Consider the following 23,827-nt stretch of genomic DNA (forward strand, 5'->3'; position numbering starts at 1 on the left):
TCGTGCCTTGCCTGCTGCGGGCGTGCATGCACGCTGCGCTGCGGCATCCGCCCTCCACGGCGCTGGCTGCTTCTGCGACCCGCGGCCGCTGCGGGCCCTGTTGTCTCTGCCGCGCCACGGGCCGTGTCATCTCGCCACACGGCCCATGTGAAAATTCGCTGCCGCAACGTGGCTCACTCACAATTTTTTTTTTTGTTGGAGTTTTAATTACTTCTCATGGAGACATATTGCCTTTTTGGAGATCAAATATAAGCCTACAAGATAAACATAAAATAAATAATAAATAAAAATAGAAATAAAAAATATAACTTAAATGCATAAAAATAAAAATACAATTGCTAAGTTTATTGTTTATAGCTAGACATTCCTGATTATGCTCATGGTGGGCGTTCATCCGCGCACTCCACTTTTTTGTCATAAACCATTCCTTTCAAGTATGGTTTCATACTATTTATGCGAACATCTAAAGTGTCATGAAAACTCTTGTTAATTAAGAATGGAATATCATCATATAATTGTTCATAAACAAGAGAATCTAAATAATTATATGAACTCTTATCAATAGTAGATTTAGGAGATAAAATTAGAGAAGCAAACACTTTAAGTTCCACAGTTTCTCCTAAAACTGTCATGGTAAGTTTTCCATCATGCACATCAATCACAGTTCTTGTAGTTGCCATGAAAGGTCTACCAAGGAGTATGGTTTGCTCTTTATCCCTTATTGGTGTATTTTCCATGTCAAGTACTACAAATCAACTAGAATTATTAACTTACCTACTCGCACTAGCAAGTCTTCCACTATACCTTTAGGGTATTTTATCGATCTGTCTGCAAATTGTAGAGACATAGTGGTAGGCTTCAACTCTCCCAAGCCAAGTCGTTCATACATCGAATAAGGCATCAAGTTGATGCTTGCTCCCAAATCTAATATGGCTTTTATATATTTTTTATCACCTATTGTAATATCAATGGTGAAGCTACCAGGATCCTTCATCTTAAGGGGCAATTGATGTTGAAGCATTACACTTGCTACTTGTACTTTTTCGTTGTTTGCATATCGCCTTTTGTTGGTGTTCAACTCTTTAAAGAATTTTGCATAAGCTGGTTTATTCCTGATAATATCCAACAAAGGTAAGTTAATATTAACTTTAGAGAGCATTTCAATACTTTCAAAAAAAATCATCATTTTTGCTCTCTTTGGGTTGGTTTAGAAAAGGAATAAGGGGTCTATAAGGCTGAGCTGCCTTATGAAATTCAGGTCCAGAAAATGCTTCCTTTTCTTTCTTCTCCAGCCTAAGATTAGGCTCTACTTTTTCTTCCTTTTGTATGCTTTCATGCTTTCATCATTGCTTTGCACTAATCCGTCATTTTTAGGTGTACCTGTATAAGAAGAAAAATTTCTTTCAGTTTCCATAGTAATATTATCGACAACCTCACCTCTTCTAATAGTAGTAATGGAATTGACTTGTTCAGGTTGACTTGATAGTTCCTCTTTATTGAGCTCTTCAATAATTTGTTCCATTTGAGCTTCTAAACGTTTTAGTGAAGCCTCAATGGAATCTGTCTTTTTCTCATTCATCTCCATCCTATCATGAGAAGCCATCATAAATGATTGAAGTGTTTCTTCCAAACTTGGCTTCCTTTGTTCATTAGATCGAAGAGTTTATTCTTGATCTTGAAAGAAAGAATTGGAGTCCCTTTGGAATTGAGAATATTGGTCTTGGTAATGAGGTTGATTTTGATTTCTCAATAATTGTGGTGGGTTTTGGTCATTGTATTTTTAAGAAAAATTTGGATGGTTTCTCCAACCTGTATTATATGTGTTGGAATAAGGGTCATTCATAGGATGCATAGGTTGGTAAGAATCCATCAAATTTGTTTGGTCATACATATTTTCTCTGTAATTATCAAAAGATGAATAAGCATTAGCACTATGACCATAAATACCACAAATACCACATACCTCATTATTTGGTGAGTTTTTTGTTGAAGTAAGCATATTAACTTGCTTAGTCAATTCAGCCAATTGCATAACTATCTCACTATTAGTTACCACTTCATTTACTTTTATTCTCTTTGTCCTCACACTCTTTTGTTGAGAATTGACTCCTAACATTTCAAAGATGTTATAAACCTCATCAGGTGTCCTTTCTAACATAGCACCCCCAACTGCATTATCAACCATACATTGATATTGGTGTGTCAACCCATCATAAAATGATTGGTTAGTTATTGGGAGTGGGAATCCATGGTGTGGGCATTACAATAAAAGTGATTTGAAGCGATCCCATGCTTCATGAAAAGATTCAGCATTCTCTTAATAAAAATTAGAAATCTCACCTCTTAATTCTTTGGTCTTTTGCTATGAGTAAAATCTACTCATAAACTTTTGATAAATTTCATTCCAATTTCTCAAAGAATTAGGAGGCAAGGTCATTAACCAAGCCTTTGCTCTTTCTTTCAATGAATAAGGAAAACACCTCATTCTTAGTTGATCCTCATTAAGTCTAGATAATGGGAAAGTATGAACTATGGCATAAAATTCTCTAATGAATGTTAATGCATCCTCACTAGGCATACCATAAAATGAAGGAAGCATATTAAAATGAATGCTCTTAAGTTCATAATTTCTAGATGTATCACCTAGAACTATGCATGAAGTAGTGTTACCAATTGTGGGCAGTACATAATCTTTCATAGCCATTCGCCTTTCAGCTCCTACTTCTCTTTGTGGGTTTGCCATGATATAAACTTCTTCTGTTGATTTTTCTTCTAGTTGTTTCCTGCTAAGCATACAAAACAAAAGAAAATTTCAGATTAAAATTAAAATTTTAAAAATAAAATTTACAAACAAAATAAAAACACATAAACAAAACAAATCACAAAACACAAAACAAACAAATAAAACAAAAACACATAAACAAAATAAATCACAAAATATAAAACAAACTAACAAACACAAGATACTTTTGATAATCAATCAATATAATAAATTTGGACACAGTTCCCCGGCAACGGCGCTAAAACATGATGTGTCTTTTTTAGTACTCGCAAGTGCACGAACCGTTCCTATAGTAAGGGTAAGTTCACCACGAGGTCGATCTCTCAAGGAACTATGAGGCCACTTATTATAAAGACTAATTATCAACACAAAACAATAAAAATAAATCTAAACACTCTAAATCATATGTTTGAGAGGCTAATGGTCATAAAGTAAAGTAACTAAACAATAAATAAATATGCAATGCAAATGCAAATGCTTATGATCTAAAACTATATGCTAAAAATAATATTTATTCTAGCTATTTACTTAGTAATCTGCTTGTTTTATTTTAAGTCTAGATCTAATGAATGAGATGGTGATGTGCCTTTTCCCTAAATCACTCAAGCTAATTATGCAACTTAGGTTTCTTATACCACCATAGATTAAAGTAAAGATGACATTTCTAATACTTTTAAACCTAAAGATTTTTATAACAATTACTATTGCTAAATTAATATAATGGTTAACTAACAATAATAACTGAAACTAATAAAGATATGAAGGTAAAGAAATCATTCATTAAATAAATAAATAACAAGATTCATGCAAAAGTACAAAGACTAAACTAAACACTTATGAAAACTAGCCTAACATATTTAACCTAATGATCATGGTATTAAATAGAGAGACATAAAACAATAAAATAAAAAGCTCCCTCAAGATACAGAATTTCTTCAAGTATGAAGAAGATTGGTCCTCAGTCTTCACTTCTTGAAAAGCTCCTTAAATCCTCAAAGAACAATGAAAACTAAAACTAAAGTGTTTATGAAGAACTGTAGAGAATTATGGAGAGAATAATGGTGGCCGGTGTAGAGAGCAGGTAGGAGAAAACTCCCATCCTCCTTTCTTCTTCTTCCTTGCAGAGATTTATATAGAGGAGAGTCCTCCTCTAAATAAATCTCTCTAGAGATGAGTATACTAAGATAAGTCTATCTAAGAGATAAGACTTAAAGTATCTTAATCTCCACCAAATACTATTCCATAAATAACTCTTAATATAAATCCTAATAATTATACAAAATGACTAAAATATCCCTTGGACCTTATAATTAGTAGTCCATACATCTTAATCTTGGGCCTTGGCACGAATATGTCCCATTAAGCTTCTTTTAGCTCCATATTTTTCTCTTTTTGCTAATATTTCTGAAAATAGACAATTAAACTTAAGTGAGGCAAAAACACATATTTTCGCCATTTTATACATAGAAATATATCATTAAAGCTTATAATACCTTTAAATATCTATACATAATTTGGATCGATCAAATTTAATTTAATAAAATATTTTAATTTTATATTTTTCTAATTTATAAATACTTTTAACCTTTAATTTAACTTTACATGTATTTAATTTTTTTTTAATAATGTTTAAACACTTTTGTACAGTACATATAGACGTATTAGATGAAGACACATATTAAAAAATAGAAAAATATTATGAAAAAATAAATTTAAATATTTATTAAATTAAATTAAAAATTAAAGTGATAAACCGACAAAATAATTAAAATTTAAAAGTATAAATATTGCATGTGGCCATATATACATTAGGCAAATTAACAATCGACATGTCCTCCAGAAGTCATAAGAACATGGTGCAAATTAATAATTTTATCAATAATTACATTATTTGCTTAATCATTACTCAATCTAAGCTTTCTTAATTTAATCTAATATTAGACTAGTATTCTATGGCAAAGCTAACAGCTGTTTTTCCTTTTGTTTTTTTTGGCAATTAGCTCTTCTTTTGTTTCATAAATCAGCCGAATTTGATACGAAGCTATTACGGAACACAAAGTTTAACCAACATGATTGGCTTTGGTGCAACTGTGCCCTTATTTCATAATTCGTAATGTACATAAGCATCCAAAATAATGCACAATCAAATGCCTACCAGCAGGTATCTATATGCTACCAAAAAACAATATATACGTAACATTCAAATAAAATTAAATATAAATACCTAACCCGCCTTTTTGAATTATTGGCTGTGACTTGGACTCGCTAGCAACTGCCTAGTTTACTATTAGACGATACAAGTGATTTTTCTTTGCCTTTTAAATGTCTAGTGGATCTCTCCCTCTTCTTGTATATATATATAAACTTTAGATATATTAACCTGAAATTCTCAAACCTCCATCCTCTCCCTCCACTCGTCAAGAGCTGCCAAGTCTGATTGCATCGCATCCATCCCTTTAAAGGAAACATAATTACTTGAAACACTTGCAAACCCAGGTTGTAAGTTTGCTCAGCTAAAGAAACTTTATAATGAATTACATTTCTGTGTTGAATGCATTTTAAGATAAGTCGAGTTTTGCTTAGGATTTGGAGACTAGTTTTCTTCTGTAGTCTACATGACCCATTTCGAGTCTAAGGACATGCATCTAAATTAGTTCTATTGCAATACTTGTATTTTAAGACTAACATGAGTTCGTTGCCAAGAATAAAAACTACCATGAGATCATAATCTCGTATTTGATTTAAAAATTTAGTATAACTGTTAATAACTAAATTAAATATACTTTAAATTCGATTTAATTTTAACTAGTTATAGATTTTATATATTATATCGCAGAACTATATTTATTAACTGATATTTTATTTATTTTATTAGTCATTATAAAAAAATTTATTAGTAAAGGTAACCTAATTTAAATTAATGTCATATATATTTGTATATTATATACATTATAATAATTATTGCCTAATATTTGTATATTTATAAAAAAATTAATAATACTTAATAAATTCTAACATCCACTCTTAAATTAATTATAATATATTTTTAATTCCATTAGATTTATTTTTAATATATTAAAAACCAACTGAAATTTTTTATCAAACGTCAATTACCGATCATGAGGAACAGCTATTTTCTCTCAGGCGCGGCGAACATAAATCGAACAGCCAAAATGAGGACTGCTTTATTGGCATACGCGCCAAGCGGGACCCAATTCTCAGAAAAGCAAACCCCATAACGTGACGTGCATGTTCACTGTCGCCTAATGTCAAATTGATAGAAACAACCGAGTCAATCCTATATTTAACTCAGTGTCCCCAAACACTAACTCGTCGGCTTAAAATACTTACCGTGACGGTGAAGTGACGACAAAACTAGATATTTTTTTTCTTTCTTTAGTCACAAAGAAAGATAAATTTTAAAACACCCCAACTCTCTCTACTCCACGTCACCGCCACAATCACTCCCGACCACGACACGTAATGTAATAGACTAAACGACAACGTTTTTCTTCGGGAAAAAACACAAATAAGATCTAACAAACCATGTTTGTAGTTCGTAATACGCATTTGACGGCGTCGTTTTCAATGGCAAAAATCGTAAATCACCAAAAGCGAAAATTAACTGATTAAATAAATTAATTTTAAAAAATCAAGTAACAGAAATGTCTTTATTCTTTTATATATTAAAAATGAAAATTATTCATTTGCCTTCTCTTCTTCTAAATGCTTAATTGCTGTTTGTTCTCTATCTACCAGTCATTTCCCTCTTTAATTTATTAAATTGGGTACTTGCAAGGGCCATGCATTGAGGTTTTCTGTTAAGTTTTCTTAGGAACCAAACAGAAAATTGTAAACTTTATTTCTTTCCCCTAAATTTTGAGAGTTTCTTTTGTTAAATCTGGTTCCTGCAATGGCCATGCATTGAGATTTTCTATTAAGTTTTTTCCAGGAACCAGAAAGTTATAAACTTTATTTATTTTCCCTAAATTATTTTAGGGTTTTTTTTCCGATCAGATAATGACTTATAATAATAACAATGATGATGATGATGGGGTGCCACATCTGAGGACGACAACGGAGACTGGTAATCATGATGAGGACAATATCAAAGGGGATTATGTGAAATTGGGAGATTGTGAGGTGGAGGAAGAAAGATTAGTTGGGGTTATAGAAGGGTCTAGTTTTTGTTTATGGAAATGGAGAGGTTCTGTTGTATGGTATTGGTTTAAGTTGGCTTTGTTGTTTACTTGTTTGGGATTGTTAGCTGCTGTTTTCCTCAAATGGGTTGGTCCATTTTTCATGGACAAGGTTAGTTTTGTTCATCAATCTTTATGTTTTTCTCAAATGATTTGGTCTAGTTTCTCCATTTTGTTGTTGAAATCATACTTTTTTTAATAATTAAATACCTCAATGATTGTGCTTTTTGTTTGGTATTTTCCGGGGGCATGTTATATGCTAAATTGTTGGGCATTTTCTTATGGATAAGAGTTTTCTAGTTTATTGTTTGTGTGGCTTCTTTAATGTGTATGTGGTTTGTATTTATGAATTGGGATTTTCACAATTCTCTTGGTAATATGTTTCTGTGATGCTGTTGATGTTAATTATAAAGCAGATGGTTTTGCTACCTTTTCCAGTTTGATTGTAGTTCCATGTGTTGGTAGTTATTACCGGTAAATTTTAATTCCAGAAGAAATTATAGAATTAACAACAAGACCAGTTTTATTGTAGTTCCATGTCTTGGTATCATATTCTGAGTTTTGGATATATAGTAATTTTTCTCATATGCTTCTGTGTTTATGGTCTGGATTCCATTTATGTATCTTTTGCCCTATGCATTGTGGTGCTGGTTATGTTTCTCTCGAACGGATTGAAGCTTTTATAAACAAAGTTGATTATTTAGGTGAGTTATAATATACATATTCTTGGGGTCAGTAAGTGTATTCTGTTCTGGGATGTTCTCAGTGTCTATTGACTGAGGGAAGTTGTGTGGTTTCTGGTGTGCATAAACACATGCAATTAGCATTTGTGATTATTGAAGCTCTGATAGACTTCACTTTTGGAAGTTATGTGTAATTCAAATTTGTTGCAGTTTTCTGCTGTAAATGCAGAGATTTTCTTGATGGCTGTGTCTTGGTCTGCGATCATGAACAATATTAGTAATGTTTTACAGGACAAAAGGTTATATGTTCGAAATATTTTCTTAATGGCAGAATGAGTTCATTCTTGCATCATAAGGGATGCAAGTCAGTGCAGTACTGGCTGCTTGTGTTAGCATGTGCACTGCGTGTTTTAGTTGATCACTGGCAATGTTTTATGGGTATCACGGGACACCAACATTTAGTTTCTGGAATTGTTGCGTAAATGTGATGAATTGTTTGAGATCAGTCTGAATTTTGCTCCAATAAATCATCTGAAGTTTGTGATCTTAGACATATTTCTGTTGCTTCACTCATTCCAATATCTTTCCTGATCAGCCTCATAAACCAGCCTAGAAAAGTTATATCATTTGTGGGATATTTATCCATATTTAAATGCGGTTCACATCTGACTAATTAATTTTCAGGAGCTTATTCCTATCATAAACTGGGAAACAACTACTTTTAGCACTCCAGTGCTGGCAATTTTGGTCTTTGCTTCCGTGGCGTTATTCCCTTCCATACTTTTACCATCCACACCTTCTATGTGGGTAGCCGGGTTGACATTTGGTTATGGCTTTGGATTTCTGTTAATTATATCTGCATCAGCTGTGGGCGTGTCACTTCCCTATTTTATCGGCTCACTGTTCCTTCATAAAATTCAAGTATAAAATCTTATGCTGCGATTGTTGTTTAGTTTCTTACACCATTCTTAATATTCCTTGCCTAATATAGTTCTGCAATTCTTGATGCAGGGGTGGTTAGAAAAATATCCAAAGAAAGCTGCCATTTTGAGAGCAGCTGGAGAAGGAAACTGGTTTCATCAGTTTCGAGCTGTTATGTTTATCAGAATATCTCCATTTCCATATATTTTATACAATTACTGTGCTGTTGCCACAAATGTCAAGTATGGTCCTTACATATTAGGATCATTGATTGGTATGGTGCCAGAGATTTTTGTTGCAATCTACACGTAAGAACTCTTAACCTTAAATGCATTTGTCTGTGCATGTACTGCGCTTCAAAACATAAGAAATCTACTCATGTAATGTTTTGCTCTTTTAATATGGTGGATGCTTGATTGTATGAACTGCCATCCTCTTTCTTTTCTGTTCTACTTTTTGGTGGATAGAGTAAGAATGGGAAAGCACAATTGTATTTACTTGAAGTTCCCAGTTGCTTTCCAGTTTGGCTTGAGCACTAGTCTTTCCTTACTGCATTCTTACTTGTAATGATTTTAGAGTGTAACGTTGGGGATAATTTCATTCCCGGTGATTAATTCTAGGCGTGTTTCGCATCAATGTCCTCAAACTTCAAATTGTCCCTTAACATCCCTGAACATTGATTTTGTATCTTTAAAGTCCCTATCATCTTTCTATTAAAATTTAATTCAGAATTGAACATGACAGACTGAATATTGCATCAGTATGATTACCCATCCCCTTTTTCATGCTAAAATTCACCGTTTATACTTTTTCTTATCTATAGGTTTCAGTGAATTGTAAATGAAATTAAGCAATATTGAATTTGAAAATACGAAAATCTAAGTTTAAGAATTTTTAAGGGACAGATTAGGAAACACATCTAATTTCAGGTACTGTGAGTGAAAATTGCCCTGTAATTGTGCATATTAGAGCACTATGCAATGCCAGTTTTGCTTTATTGTACATTTTGGTAAATATGCATATTGATTGTTTGTTGCATGTTGTGCCGTTTGGTGTTACCCTCTGCCCTCATCTGATTAATACCCTTGCATAGTAGACAAATTCCCATCTTCTTTGCCAATTTGAACGGGCTAACTCAAGTTAGAGGGCCTTTAGAAGAATGGATAGCTAAGACTATATGCTAACTCCATGAATAAGTCTTTGAATAAGATTAATCAAATTCCTGTTTCAAGGGTTTTAATCAAGGTTGATCAAGGCATCCGATCCTTGGTAAAAAGATGATGTGCTAGAAAGTAGATCATAATACCCGCCCTCTTCATCTTTCTTACTTTAATATCCTCTTTCCTTGATAAAACTTAAATGTGTTTCATACCAATTCACTGATTCATGCATTTCATATGATATGTGAGCTTATCATTTCTTAACCACTCCAACAGTTCCATTCTCCTCTTTAACTTTCAGAATGAATACTGGTTGTAACTACTGCTTCAATCTCTTAGATTCAACTATTTTGCCATTTCAGCAAGTTTCTTGCCTTCCTCTATTGATCTTGTTCTTTTCTGATATCATGTTCTTTCACTCTGTTTTTTCATAAATCATGCTATTAAATCACAAGGACTTTCCAGGATAATTTTGATATAGCAATTATCAGCACTTCTAACAGTTGTATTGTTTGTGATGACATAGATGCAGAGTTTTGGTAACACATGGGTTCCATATTTATTTTCAGAGTTTGTCTTTCATTCGCTTCTAAATGCATAAAGTTATCGAATCCTACCTTTGCCACATGTACTTTTAGTATTGTTCAATGTTCTTTTTTTAGGCTTCGGTTGCATCAGTATAGAACCTTTGTAGCCAGTATATTACAGTCTTGAATATGTTAAGTCTCCTTGATGATGGCTATTGAATATGGTTTTTAAGCAACACATGGACTTGTTTAACTGAAGAAATGGACTTTTGATGTGTTGCAGTGGGATGCTCATAGGAACCTTGGCAGATGCTTCGAATGATCGGCACTCCCTTTCAGCTCCACAAATTGTCTTCAATGTCATTGGTTTCTGTGCAACAGTGGCAGCCACAATTATCTTTACAGCATATGCAAAAAGGAAGCTGAAGGTATTGCAAGATGAACCACAACTGGCATAGCTTATGAATATAGTTTTGGCCAGGAAACACAATGTGCTATCCTGGACTTGTCACAGCCGGCATATTTATGCGTGATAGGAATGGATGAGGTTTAATTTTATTGAAGAGCATCATCCGTAGAAAATATTATTGCATGATCATGTCAATGGTGCGACCCAATGTGGAAGAGAACAAACATCTAACCTAGTATAAGACTATAGAGGCCACCCTTTTCTTTTTTTTAATCTTCTGCCTTCTCTCTTTTTTCGCTTCTTTAGGTCTCCATTTCTTTCCAATTATTATTTGTATATGATTGAAATCTCTGCCTTAAAAAGGTTAATGTGGACTTTGCTTGTAAATGAAAATATAGTGTTGTCGACTTGCGTGGTTAATGAAAATATATTCTTTTATTGTTCTGCAGTCCTTGCCCTTAGGGAAAGGGAAAGAAATCTTTTCTTATAATACAGCAAACCGTGAAGCAAAATGTATGCAAAATTTATTCTCTGTATATGGATTCGTATTATTCTTGTGACCTGTCAATTGCAATATTTTCTTATTAGATTTTGGCCGACAGGGAAAAGGACAGACCCTACTCAAACAGAGAGTTAATTAGTTGGATTAAGTGAATGTCTTATATATCTTAATGTATGTGTGTGTCTAACTGACTCTGTATAATGTTTTGGTATGGCGATAGAATAGTGTATTTTTAGTACTATAAGATCTCATCTTCCGACATCTGATGGTGGATTGATTTGTGAAATTGGACTATTATTTATTTCTTTTTTCCTTTACACTATTCCACGAGTGAAGCAGCAATTCATATGGGTTCAGTTCATACATGGGAATCTACTTTTCGTGGTGCCTCATTATTTTTGTGCGTCGAATCCGTGCATTTAATTTGCTGTGGATCATTAAATGTATGATTGCATTGAAGATTTTCTAAGGTCGCCACCTTCTGTCCTCCAAACATACGACTCCATCATTATCTCTGCCTAGTTACAAATATAACACGCGGTATGTACATGAATGGCCTTTGTGTTTTCACATTCAATTTCCACGAAAATTAAGAAATTTTGTTTGATCTTTTCTTTTACTTTTTTCTCCTATTAGTCTTGATTTGTAGGAAATTTCTTTTGGCTAGAATGTAAACATGAAGGGCTTGTTTGTTTCATGAAAAACAATGATACAAGTAATTGCAATGATGTTCTCATGCAATGTATATATATATATAGTTATAGATATGTGTGTGTGTTTGGAATTTGATCATTGAGCATCTTTTGTTTTTTCTGTCTCGTCTTTCTTTGACTAAAAAGTAGAAAAAGAAATTTTAAGATATGAAGATGCAGCGAGTCAAGTTTTCTGAGCTCTTTTAAGTACTCATTGCCATCATGGAAGATCTTGAGAAATGAGTATCCATGTGCCCTAGATTGGAAGTTATGGTACAATAATAGTATTATTATTATTCTTTTTGGTAAAATATAACAATAACCAACATGCATTTTTTAAATATTGAACTATTCTTGTCCTATATCTTGGAATACAATGATGGAAAATTATCTTAGAAGTCTAATAAATTCATAAGTGTTTACTGTTTGAGTTAGAGACCCTAAAACATATGAATTAGCTTGGTCGAGGACACAACTGAAAGTAGAACCTGCCCGTATTGTAGTATCAATGAAATAGAATAAAATATTATTAATATTGCTAAATGCATATAGCTTTAAAATGATTTTTAACTTAAAATTAATAAACCAAACCTTAAGAAATAATAGATGGTTTTATGCAAGGAAAAAAGACACTATATGACACATCATTATTTGTCATGCAAAGGGATATTATGTGTTCTTTTTTCAATATAAAAATGTTAAAATCATATACAGTAGTAACATGCAGAGCCTTCAAAGCATCCATTGTTGATAACTTTTTAAAAGCAGCATCCACATTGTTACACATTGACCTTTTCTGTCTTCGTGTTGGGTTCTACTTGTTCCAAGTTGTTGTCTTACCTTATACACTCAAAAAGAGAAAAACTCATAAATTCTCATTTTCAGACCACAACAAATGTGTACAGGCAAAGGTTACCACAAACGCTTTGAAACTATTATAATGACATCTCTGCCCTCACTGTCACAGCTACCGTGCCTTTTTCATTTTTTTTGGTGAAGCAGCTACCTCAAGCTTATTGGATATATATAGTGCTACCCAGTCAATTAATTACAGATTTGAACAAAAAATATCACCGAAAGTATATGTTCTAACATCTCAATTTATTTATCACAAATCTTGCTCATATAAATGGATATATAATAATTTTATGAAATTATTTTATTAAAAATATAATTATAAAAATATTGTATGTCACATCATATATTAAAAGAAATTAAGGTGAATCGCCTATATTAGCATATTTTACATAAAATAAATTCAACAAATTCTTTATTTATTGATACACTCTCTTTAAATTACTTTTTAAATACACGCCCACTTCCAGACCCGGATTGAGAATGAGTGATTAGCACGCTCGTTGAGTGTGGCTGAGAATTGAGCTATTCATAGAGGTATATTAAAGTGCGTCGCAGTAGAATTGTGCTTAAAGGTGTAAATGACGTTGATATAGCAGTGTAGAAGAAAATCGAAGGCTGTAGTTTGTTCGATGGGACCACTGAAGAACCTTGCCAGCGTAGCATATATATGGACCAATCGAACACACTATAGAAAAGGTACCACCGTGATCTTTAAGATGATCGGTCGTTATTCGATTATCAAACGGCCATTTTAATTGTTGGGAGTACAACCATTTGCAATCCATTTAGACCGTAATTATTCTAAAAAATCCTGAATTTTGGACTACTTAATAATTTAATTAGTTGTTTCAGAATTTATAAAATTGTATTCATATCTAAGACTTTCTTAAAAATGATTTTCTGACAATAATTTCGATTAAAATACTGATATATGTAAAGTTTAAAAATTAAAATTTTGAAAAGAAACTCTTTATTCTCTAAAACCATCATAAACAAAAAGATTTATATATATTTATTTCGTCCCCCGAATAAGATCTATTTCTTTTCAAAGAGGCCTTTGTATCAGGAAAACAAATACATCCACTTTTCATATGTGGTTTTTTTATTTCTTTTTTAAAGAGTATTTTAAGAAATCAGATTAATAATAAATTTTTAAATTTATTTAATATTTTCCTCGCTCGCTATATCAGTATTTTAGCCAAAAATTATTATTGGTAAAATAAAAATAAAAATTGGATGTACTTTTAAAAAACTTATAAGAGTTAAGTAAAACAATAGAAAGTTCAAAATTCAGAATTTTTAAGCAATTCTTCTATTGGCTAATTTATTCCCTTCTGATAGACTAATGCTGAAAGGACAATTTAGATAAGTTTTTTTTTTTTTTTATTCTGAGGGAAAATGGACTATAAGCCAATTGTTTTAGGTTGGACGTAAAGTGGGAGCTGCAGGGCAGTGGGTGGCAGAGCCAGACTTTTGGAGTTCACCATTTAATTAAGCTACCTGATTACACTCACTCTCTCTATAGTTTAACGCCTTGTATTATCATTCAAGTAATGCTACCTAGCCGTCTTTTTTTATTTTATCTTTTATCTGTATGATGTGGCATCCGCTATTTAATATTTTTCTTATTAAAATTTTTAAATTTTACTTTTAATTTAGTAATCATAAATATCTTTTTAGACTATATTTGGATTAAGAAACTGCTGAAATATTAATATATTATACCATTTTCATTTTCAATTTTACTTTATATATACCCTAATTTCAAATGGATCAAAAATAAATAAAATAAAACTTACTGCATTAAAATATAATTTTTTTATTTATTTCTAAATAAATATTTTTCTCATTTTTTATTTTTTATTTTTTATTTTTGCTCTTTCTTCTCCTTGTATCATTTTTTTCTCAATTTTTCGTTCAAACTATACATCGATGCCACCACATGAAGTCTATTCATACCATTTTAAAAAAGTATTAGCCTTGGAGTAGAGAGAAATCAACGTCTAAAGATCAATGTTGCCATTTCTAACAACGAGTTCGCTTACATCAACTCTGTCTCCTCTTAAAGTTACAATGTCCCTCTAATTTCCCTCCACCTTCTACCATTGATGAGAGCGAGAGCCAATAATTTTTTATTTTATAGCAAAAACCAACCTTGTGCCATTGCATGGTGGAGCATAGAGAGTAGTGGTGGAGCCTCGATCATTGTTGGTGGATACCCTCTATTGTCGCCCTTCACAATCTCTCGTCCCATTGCTATTCACTACCTTTGCTGTTGTTTTTGTTGAAAAAAAAAAAAGAATAAAAATTGATCTGAAATGCAATTTCACCAGTAACAACGAAGACAAGCAAGAACATAATGATATTGTCATAGGGTTTCTTTGTCTCAGGCTTCAATTAACAAAAAAAAAAAAAAAAAGAGTTTTTTAGTATTTGTTGTAGTTGTGGTCGTTGATGTTGATATTCTCGTAGTTTTCTTTATTTTTATTTATATTTTATATTTTTATTATAGTGTTGTATTGCTCCTTTTTTGTTTTCCATTTTTAGATTGAAGTGTTGTAAAAGAAAGAAAATTCAAAAAATCTGAAGATATTAATCTTTTGTATATAATATTAGGAAAAAAGAAATGTATTGAATGTTTAATATTTGGCTTAGGAGTAAATGAAAGAGAGAATTAAATTGCCGAAAAGTTATTGAAAAAATAAATATAAAAATACTACAGTTTAATCCCTTTTTAAATTTATTTAATAACATAGTATATATATTTAAATATATTTTATATGTGGTATAATATATCAGATTCTTAATAATATTTTTATTCGAAAATAGCATAAAATTTTGTGATATTAAAACTAAATTTATAAATAGTTTAGTGTTTTAAAATAAAAATTAAAGAGTTTAATGATACTAGTTTCAAAATCTAAAAACAGTGAAAAAAATAATATTATAACTGCATTAAATAAGAAAGACTTAAAAAGAAAAGAGAAATGAAGAGATAGTAACATAGATGTAATGTAGGTTTCTTTAGGAGTAACTAATATGGAAAATTAGATTCCCATGCTTAACAATCATAGATTATAAAAGAACAAAATTGCAATGAATATTAGAGTTAGAGCAAAAACTGAAATGATTTTATGTATCAACATCTTAGGCATTATGGTTATTTGTATACATATAATAAATTAATCATTACTACCAAACATACAAATATTCTTTTCCCCTCATAACAACAAACAATTTGATGATAAACAGAAATGAATTCCATCCAAACCGCATGCTCTCTGCTTTTTCAGAAGTGGAGAATTTCCAGCTGGAACCACAATTATTATTCAATTTTTTTATTTTGTTAAAAGGAAAAAAAGACATTAATAAAAATATTGGATAGCAAACATCAAGTCCAAATCTACTAATTTTATTTTATAGATTCATAAGTTTTTATTTTATTTTATCAAATTATAAAATTTATACACATAATAGCCAGCTCTCGTATTTTTTATTTTTATTAAAATATAATTTATTTTTAATAATATATATATATATATATATATATATAAAAATTTAATAAATAAATCATAAATTAAACTATTTAATAAAATAAAATAAACAAATTTAGGAGTATAATAATATATTTTAACAACTAAAAATTAATTAGGAAAGAAATAGCAACGAAAATGTCCTCTCAAAAGTCCCTCTCAAAACAGATACAAAGAAACTTCAAAATAACCCAAACGAACAAAAAGCAAGCAGCTTTGCACTAAAGAACTCGTCAACATAACAGACAAAAACTAGCCCACAAAAGAGTAAAGAAGACCCTTCTCCTCTTCTTCTTTTGTTTCCCTCTGGCAATTACTAGTGTGGCAATTGGTTGGTGAGAGCGAATAAATGCATTACTGTATACACAGCTTAATGCTGGTCACTGAACAAGACAGATTAGAGGTTTCTTTCTTTCTTTAATTCATTATTACATTAATTTCAGTTTTTATATTTCAAAAAGATTGTGTTCTTAAATTATGAGGGAAAGAAAGAAATGGACATGCACGTGGTTTCATCTTCTGCTGGTGGCAATAACCATACATATATAGTGTGAGAGAGAGAGGGAGAGAGGCTTTTTAAAGCAGTTTATTAAATTGGCTCACCTGCTTTGTTTCCTTTCCAGCCAAGGTACTATTTTTCTGGTCACCACTTCACCATTTTCATTGCAAGAAGTGGGCATCACATCCTGTGCTCCTCAATTTTTTTTCTTTACTCAAAACCCTGAAATGAAATACCCTTTTAGATCTTTGTTTCTGTGCCCATATGTATAAAGAATTGGTTTTTACTTATTTTGCCATGTTTTTGCGCGCAAATGTGTTTGCAAGTTAAGAGCCTTCTTCAATTTCAGTGAAGGTTAAGGTTTGGAAAATGCTGCTTTTTAATGATCATGATTATGATTTTGCGTTTCTTGGTGAAGCAGCAGCAAGGTGAATTGGATCCGGCAATCAATAATGCCAAACGGATAGATCAAATCCAATATTATTATCACCATTTTTTTGTACAGTGAGCATGAGAAGCCTTTATCAATTTTGTGTCTCTCCTGCTCTTTTGCTTTTAATTTCTTGCTTTCTTGGATTCATCTCTACTGTTTCACCGGCTACTGAGAAGGAGATCTTGCTGAAATTCAGGGCAAGCATCACTAGTGACCCCAATAACAGCTTGGCTACTTGGGTTCCAAGTGGCAATCCTTGTAACTTCAGTGGTGTGTCTTGCAATTCACTTGGATTTGTTGAGAGGATTGTTTTGTGGAACAAACACCTATCTGGGTCTTTACCACCAGCATTATCAGGTTTGAGATCTTTAAGGATTTTGACATTGTTTGGGAATAAATTTACGGGTAATATTCCTCAAGAATATGCAGAGTTAAGCACATTGTGGAAGATAAATTTGAGTTCTAATGCGTTATCTGGGTCAATCCCAGAATTTATTGGTGATTTGCCAAATATTAGGTTTCTTGACTTGTCAAGGAATAGTTATAATGGAGAGATTCCATCTTCTTTATTCAAGTTTTGTTACAAGACCAAGTTTGCTTCGCTTTCTCATAACAGTCTTTCTGGTCAAATTCCTGTTTCACTTGTTAATTGCGCTAAACTTGAAGGATTTGATTTCTCTTTCAATAATCTCAGCGGTCAATTGCCTTCTGAAATATGTAGCATTCCTGTTTTGAAGTATATGTCTCTGAGGAGCAATGTATTAACTGGGAGTGTGCAGGAGGAGATCCTAAGATGCCAACGATTGAATTTTCTGGATCTTGGCAGCAATATGTTCTCTGGGTTGGCTCCATTTGGGGCTCTTGGATTCAAAAACATGAGTTATTTCAATGCATCATACAATGGATTCCATGGGGAGATTCCTGAGATCGAAACCTGCAGTGAGGGACTAGAATTCTTCGATGTTTCGGGCAATGATTTCGATGGAGAGATCCCATTGAGCATTACAAACTGCAAAAATCTTAAAGTTCTCAACTTGGGCTTTAATAGGCTAAATGGGAGTATTCCACCTGGAATTGCAGATTTAAAAAGTCTTAGGGTGCTTAATATGGCCAATAATTCGATTGATGGAACAATCCCAGCAGGTTTTGGAGGTATTGAGCTGCTTTTGGTTTTGGATTTGCACAATCTCCACCTCAATGGAGAAATTCCTAGGGATATAAGCAATTCAATGACTCTTTGCGAGCTGTGAGTCTAATTACCAACTTGTTATTCTTTAGTTTCTATCAACATTATTTTGATCTGAACTTGAATCATTTCTGATATGTTGATGCAGGGATCTTTCTGGTAACGATTTAAGTGGAGAAATTCCCAGTACATTCTATAATATGACTTGGTTAGAAGTCCTTGACCTTCACCGAAACCAATTCAATGGTAGCATACCAGAAACTGTAGGAAACCTATCAAACCTCAAAGTTCTTGATCTCTCACAAAATAACCTTTCAGGGTCAATCCCATCTTCCCTTGGGAATTTGCCAAACTTAACATACTTTAATCTGTCCTCTAACAGCCTTTCAGGTCCTATTCCTTTCATGCCAAAATTTCTGGCTTTTGGTGCATCTGCGTTCCTGAACAATTCCAGGCTCTGTGGTCCTCCATTGGAGATCTCTTGCTCAGGCAATAACACAGCACCAACATCAAACAAAAGAAAAGTGCTAAGTACTTCTGTCATTGTAGCAATTGTTGCTGCTGCATTGATCCTTACTGGAGTTTGTGTGGTATCAATCATGAACATTAGAGCACGCAGTAGGAAAACAGAGGATGAGACAGTGGTTGTTGAGAGCACACCTTTGGATTCGACGGATTCTAGTGTTATAATTGGGAAGTTGGTGCTGTTCAGCAAGACATTGCCTTCAAAATATGAAGATTGGGAAGCCGGTACCAAAGCTTTGCTTGACAAGGAATGTTTGATAGGTGGTGGATCAGTAGGGACAGTCTATAGAACTAATTTTGAAGGTGGAATTTCAATTGCAGTAAAGAAACTGGAGACTCTGGGTAGAATCAGAAGCCAGGATGAATTTGAGCAAGAAATTGGGCGGTTAGGTAACCTTCGACATCCCAATTTGGTTGCTTTTCAAGGTTACTACTGGTCGTCAACAATGCAGTTACTCTTATCCGAATTTGTTCCAAATGGTAGTCTATATGATAATCTGCATGGACTTGATTATCCAGGAACCAGTACTGGTGTTGGGAACAGTGAATTGCACTGGTCTAGGAGGTTTCAGATTGCTCTTGGAACAGCAAGAGCACTTTCTTACCTTCACCATGATTGTAGGCCTCCAATTCTCCACCTCAACATCAAGTCCACTAACATACTCTTAGATGAAAACTATGAAGCCAAGTTGTCTGATTATGGGTTAGGGCGGCTGCTACCTATATTGGACAACTATGGTTTAACCAAGTTCCATAATGCAGTGGGGTATGTTGCTCCAGAGTTGGCTCAAAGTCTAAGATTGAGTGAGAAATGTGATGTGTATAGCTTTGGAGTGATTCTTCTAGAGCTGGTTACTGGGAGGAAACCGGTTGAGAGTCCATCAGCAAATGAGGTAGTGATTTTATGTGAATATGTTCGTAGCTTATTGGAGACAGGGTCTGCTTCAGATTGCTTTGACCGAAGTTTGCGAGGTTTTTCAGAGAATGAGTTGATTCAGGTTATGAAACTGGGGTTGATTTGTACATCTGAGGTTCCGTCAAGAAGACCGAGCATGGCTGAAGTTGTTCAGGTCCTTGAGTCTATAAGATCTGGAGTGGAATCCTCATAGTCATGTAAAGAGCTTTAGAGGGTTTTCTTGGACCACCTTAGAGTTGAACTAACTTTGTCCATTTCATTCTAAGAATGTAGTCTAGCTGGAAGGTGGTGTGGGTTAGCTGTGCAGAGAAAATGGAGTTCATATTTAGGGTGAAAAAGAAAATAGAAAATCATTCTTTTCTATTCATTTTTGGGATTACCATTATTTAATTGTTCCTGACGTTTGTATCTCGTTGCAATAAAATCAATCATTTTTGTTTCTCATGTGCTGACAAATACGGAGATTAACTAGACTTCAAAACATTAAAATATTTTGTTGTTTCTTCACCGCATGAGCTGGAATCTTGAGGGTAGCTATTAATTATAAATAGCAAGGACTGCTGTTAGCAGAAGGTCAGAATGAACTGTAATAAATGCATTTCAAGCAACCGCTGGTAAGAAGTCTGCTCCTGTGAAGTGGAATGCAGGAGACCTTGCAAAAACCCCTCATTTTCGTCTCCAAATCCAATCCGAGCAATGCATTTATCTGTATTACAGCAAGCCCACCGGCAAGTCGTACATTCTAATTATCTTGCTTTGATTTGTTGTTTGTCTTAGGTTAGTTAACCCTCTTGGCCAGTTTTGAATGTATTAATTCTAGTTTCTCCGAATGAGTATATTGATTCTCTTAAACCCAACAACTACAAACGAGTATCTATCAACAAACACATTTCTGCCGTTCAATGGTGGGTAGCTGCAATTAAACAATAAAATAAAAGCAGGTGAAATTTTCTCCAATGATCGTTCAGTTGGAACCATCTCTACCTAAAGTCCAAAACCACAATTAGGACAGTAATAGTAAAAGAATTCATAAATAATTTCCCAATATTTTGCAAATGTCTGATATGATATATTGAACGACTTGTTCAAAACAAAAAGGAAAAGGTGATATGCCTACTTTTGGCATCAGTGATTTACAAAATAACAAAGTAGATGAACCTTCTTTCTATATACTGCTACTCCAAAACCATTATTAAACAAACAACTGCAAACTACTGCTAACAAAAATTTGCTGTATGCGATCTAACATTTTCGAATGGCCTGCACATTTCAACTGAGAGATTTACATGTTTCAGCAATTTTCCGAATCCGATCCATAACTACAGGAATGTCTCTTTCAGTCAAGGTAGTAAAACAGAATCCAAACCATCCAGGTTCAATACAATGACAAGAAGATCCAGGAGTTGCATTGAGCTTAGCTGAATTCAACAATTTGTCCCAGAGCTCAAGCTCGCCTTTCTCACTGTAAGAGCTGATTAACTCACTCATGTCAGCCCAACAGTAGAAACCCCCATTGCTTTTTATGCATTTAATGCCCAATTGCTTCAGTCCTGCTGCAAACGCAACATACATCTTTTGCAATCTATTCCTGTTAGTCTGAATGATATCTCGAACAAATTTAATATCTGAAAGCATAGAGATAAGCAGACGCTGGGTTGGAGCTGAAATGGATGAGAACCTTGTCAGCTTTTTCGCAGCAGCTACCACATTCTCATTGGAGGAGAAGATAACACCCACTTTAAAACCTGGCAGAGACAGATCTTTTGATAGAGCATATACTATATGCACTCTGTCCCGGTCTGAATCTTCTAAATCAATGAGTTCTGCCATGCTCACAAACTCTTCATTTCCATAAGTGGAGCCAGCAAATATTTCATTACAAACGATGTGTATGTTCTTTTCCCTGGCAAAATCCAGCAGGCTATAAAGTGCTTCCCGATTAAGCAGATTACCTACAGGATGTGACGGGTTTGAAAAAATTATCCCTCGAACTTTGAGACCGCGTTTCTTTGCCTGGTTGAATGCTCGATCAAGCGCTGTTATACTTAAATTGAAGTTGTCAGCACTACGACAAGGAACAGGTATTATATCCACCCCTGTCCGCCATTTTACATCCCTATCAAATCTGCATATTGTTTTGTGAACTTCAATTCTCTCTTAGGAAAGCAGCTTACTTGAATGATTTTGGAAATAGACATAGTAATTACCCTGGGCAATACGGTGTTGGAACAAGAAATGCATTTCCAGCATCTGCTAAACAGAAGCTAAGCATCTCAATTGCAGGAGTTTCACCTGCTGTCAACACTATTTGTGAGGGGTCGAAGGGAACTTCCTTTTCCATGATTTGAGACATAAAATCTGCCACAGCCTGCAAGGAAATTGCAATTAGAGGCACCCCTCCTGATACTTTGTACTCTCTTTTGCTGGGGGATTTGACAGAAAATTATTTTTATGCTGATAAAAGAAAATAACAACAATAAGAGAGCCTATTTCTTTATCCGCTTGAATCTTCAGTCGATTTACTAAGTGAGCAAATGAGGACATAGCTTAGCTTAATACATTCTAATTTCGAAAACAGAAGAAGTAGAAGAAGTAGAAGAAGAAAGAAAATCATGGACAAGTATTCATCTAAGACGAAGAACTTATCCATACTAAATTCTGGTGAATACAAACTAGAAAACTTTAGTAGGAAAATCAAAGTTGTAAGTTGTAACTATCAGATAAATTTAACTAAAATAAACCATCTTAAACAAATTATGATTAATAAAAAGTTTCAGAAAATTGGTTAGTAATTACCACTTTCAACTTCATTAATCCGTCGCAAGGCTGGTAATTAGCAATCCCAGTAATACTCAACTCCTCACCTGCACCACCACCCAGTATTGCTCCTCTTGCATTCTCAACTAGCCACTCCTCCACCAAATCCAGATTTAACTAAACACACACACACAAAAGAAAAGAAAGACGTTAGCTTATCATCGAAACATCTAACTAGGCTGCCAACGAGCTTTGGCCCGGTGATACTAGATTCATCTGTGAATTCTCAAGTTCAGACACAGTCGAGCCCAATTAAAAGAAGAAAAAAACAACTGAATTAATAATAGGAATAATGTGCCAAAAACAAGATAGGCTAACCTTGTTCTCAGCTAAACCAACTTGAATAACTCCATTCGGGTTACCGAACTCATCATACGGATCTTCCACCACTTTCCTCAATCCAACAGAATATACCCAGTCACCACTCTTCACTATCCCATTAGCCCGACTCGATATATAAGGGGGTCGACTTGGACTTCTAGGCGAAATATGGTTCCGAGAAGAAGACCGATGAAACCCAGAAAGCTCCATCAACTGCCCTTCCGAACCAGACAACGACGGTGCTGTTTGAGTATGAGAGTTCGGATCATCTGACGACGAGTCGGGTTGTTCGTCGTCGGTACGAAACCGTTTTAAATAAAGCTGGAGAAAGTAGAAAAGAGCACATGGTATAACTGAACCTAAAAAAAGGCCACCTCTGCCTTGAACTACTCCTTGTAATGGTACTATTATTCGCATGGCTGTCCCTCCACCAGTGGAAGTGGTGGTTGATGTTGTGGTGTTGTCAGGTTCGGGAGTCCGGGACTGGAAGAGCCGGGTCCGAGTTCGGGTCATTTCTGGAACATGAGAAACATGGAAAAGTACCCTGCTTTATGGGTTAAAATGGGCGTGCACGGTGGTTTTGGTGGCGGTGGCGGAGAAAGTTTGGTGTGGGAAATATTAGAGTGGAGTTTTTGATTTTGTCAATTTTCTTTTTCTTTTTTCCAATTCTGGGTTTCTTATATTACTAACTAAAATTTGTGTTATTTTATAAATCGTAAAAAATTGTATGCCGTTCCTTATTTGAGGGCGGGATTGGGAATTCGGGATCTTGTTCGTTGGGATTCATTTTTAAATTAAATTGCATTTCTTTTAATTTTGGCGCCAATTGGAATTAGTGTGACAGGACAGCACAGGGCCATTAAT

General features: G+C 33.8%; 3 protein-coding genes and 1 non-coding gene across 5 annotated transcripts; 3 read left to right on the top strand and 1 right to left on the bottom strand.

Annotated features, from left to right (window-relative positions):
- The first annotated feature begins 2,243 nt into the window (after positions 1 to 2,243).
- Positions 2,244 to 2,351, top strand: LOC112536400. The gene has a single exon (XR_003080429.2). It is a non-coding gene; the product is annotated as a small nucleolar RNA R71 (small nucleolar RNA).
- A 4,121-nt stretch (positions 2,352 to 6,472) lies between these two features.
- Positions 6,473 to 11,119, top strand: LOC8272459 (transmembrane protein 64). Its single transcript, XM_002509597.4, has 4 exons — positions 6,473 to 7,093; positions 8,349 to 8,585; positions 8,676 to 8,893; positions 10,556 to 11,119. The coding sequence occupies exons 1-4, from the start codon at positions 6,803 to 6,805 to the stop codon at positions 10,728 to 10,730; spliced, it is 921 nt and encodes a 306-aa protein (XP_002509643.1). The 5' UTR covers positions 6,473 to 6,802; the 3' UTR covers positions 10,731 to 11,119.
- A 5,375-nt stretch (positions 11,120 to 16,494) lies between these two features.
- On the top strand, positions 16,495 to 20,269 carry LOC8272460 (probable LRR receptor-like serine/threonine-protein kinase At1g12460). 2 transcript variants are annotated; one of them, XM_048375037.1, is made up of 3 exons: positions 16,495 to 18,444; positions 18,533 to 19,583; positions 19,641 to 20,269. In XM_048375037.1, the coding sequence occupies exons 1-3, from the start codon at positions 17,276 to 17,278 to the stop codon at positions 20,016 to 20,018; spliced, it is 2,598 nt and encodes an 865-aa protein (XP_048230994.1). In that variant the 5' UTR covers positions 16,495 to 17,275; the 3' UTR covers positions 20,019 to 20,269. The 2 variants fall into 2 exon arrangements, with proteins under 2 accessions (XP_048230994.1, XP_002509644.1); XM_002509598.4 differs by having other exon boundaries at positions 16,497 to 18,444; positions 18,533 to 20,269.
- A 559-nt stretch (positions 20,270 to 20,828) lies between these two features.
- LOC8272461 (probable aminotransferase ACS10) lies at positions 20,829 to 23,827 on the bottom strand. The gene is made up of 4 exons (XM_002509599.4): positions 22,961 to 23,827; positions 22,622 to 22,759; positions 22,033 to 22,193; positions 20,829 to 21,950 (listed from the first exon to the last, which is right to left on the bottom strand). Exons 1-4 carry the CDS (start codon positions 23,474 to 23,476, stop codon positions 21,095 to 21,097), a joined length of 1,671 nt encoding a protein of 556 aa, XP_002509645.2. The 5' UTR covers positions 23,477 to 23,827; the 3' UTR covers positions 20,829 to 21,094.

The sequence above is a fragment of the Ricinus communis genome, chromosome 5, assembly GCF_019578655.1.
Source record: "Ricinus communis isolate WT05 ecotype wild-type chromosome 5, ASM1957865v1, whole genome shotgun sequence".
Lineage (NCBI taxonomy): Eukaryota > Viridiplantae > Streptophyta > Magnoliopsida > Malpighiales > Euphorbiaceae > Ricinus > Ricinus communis.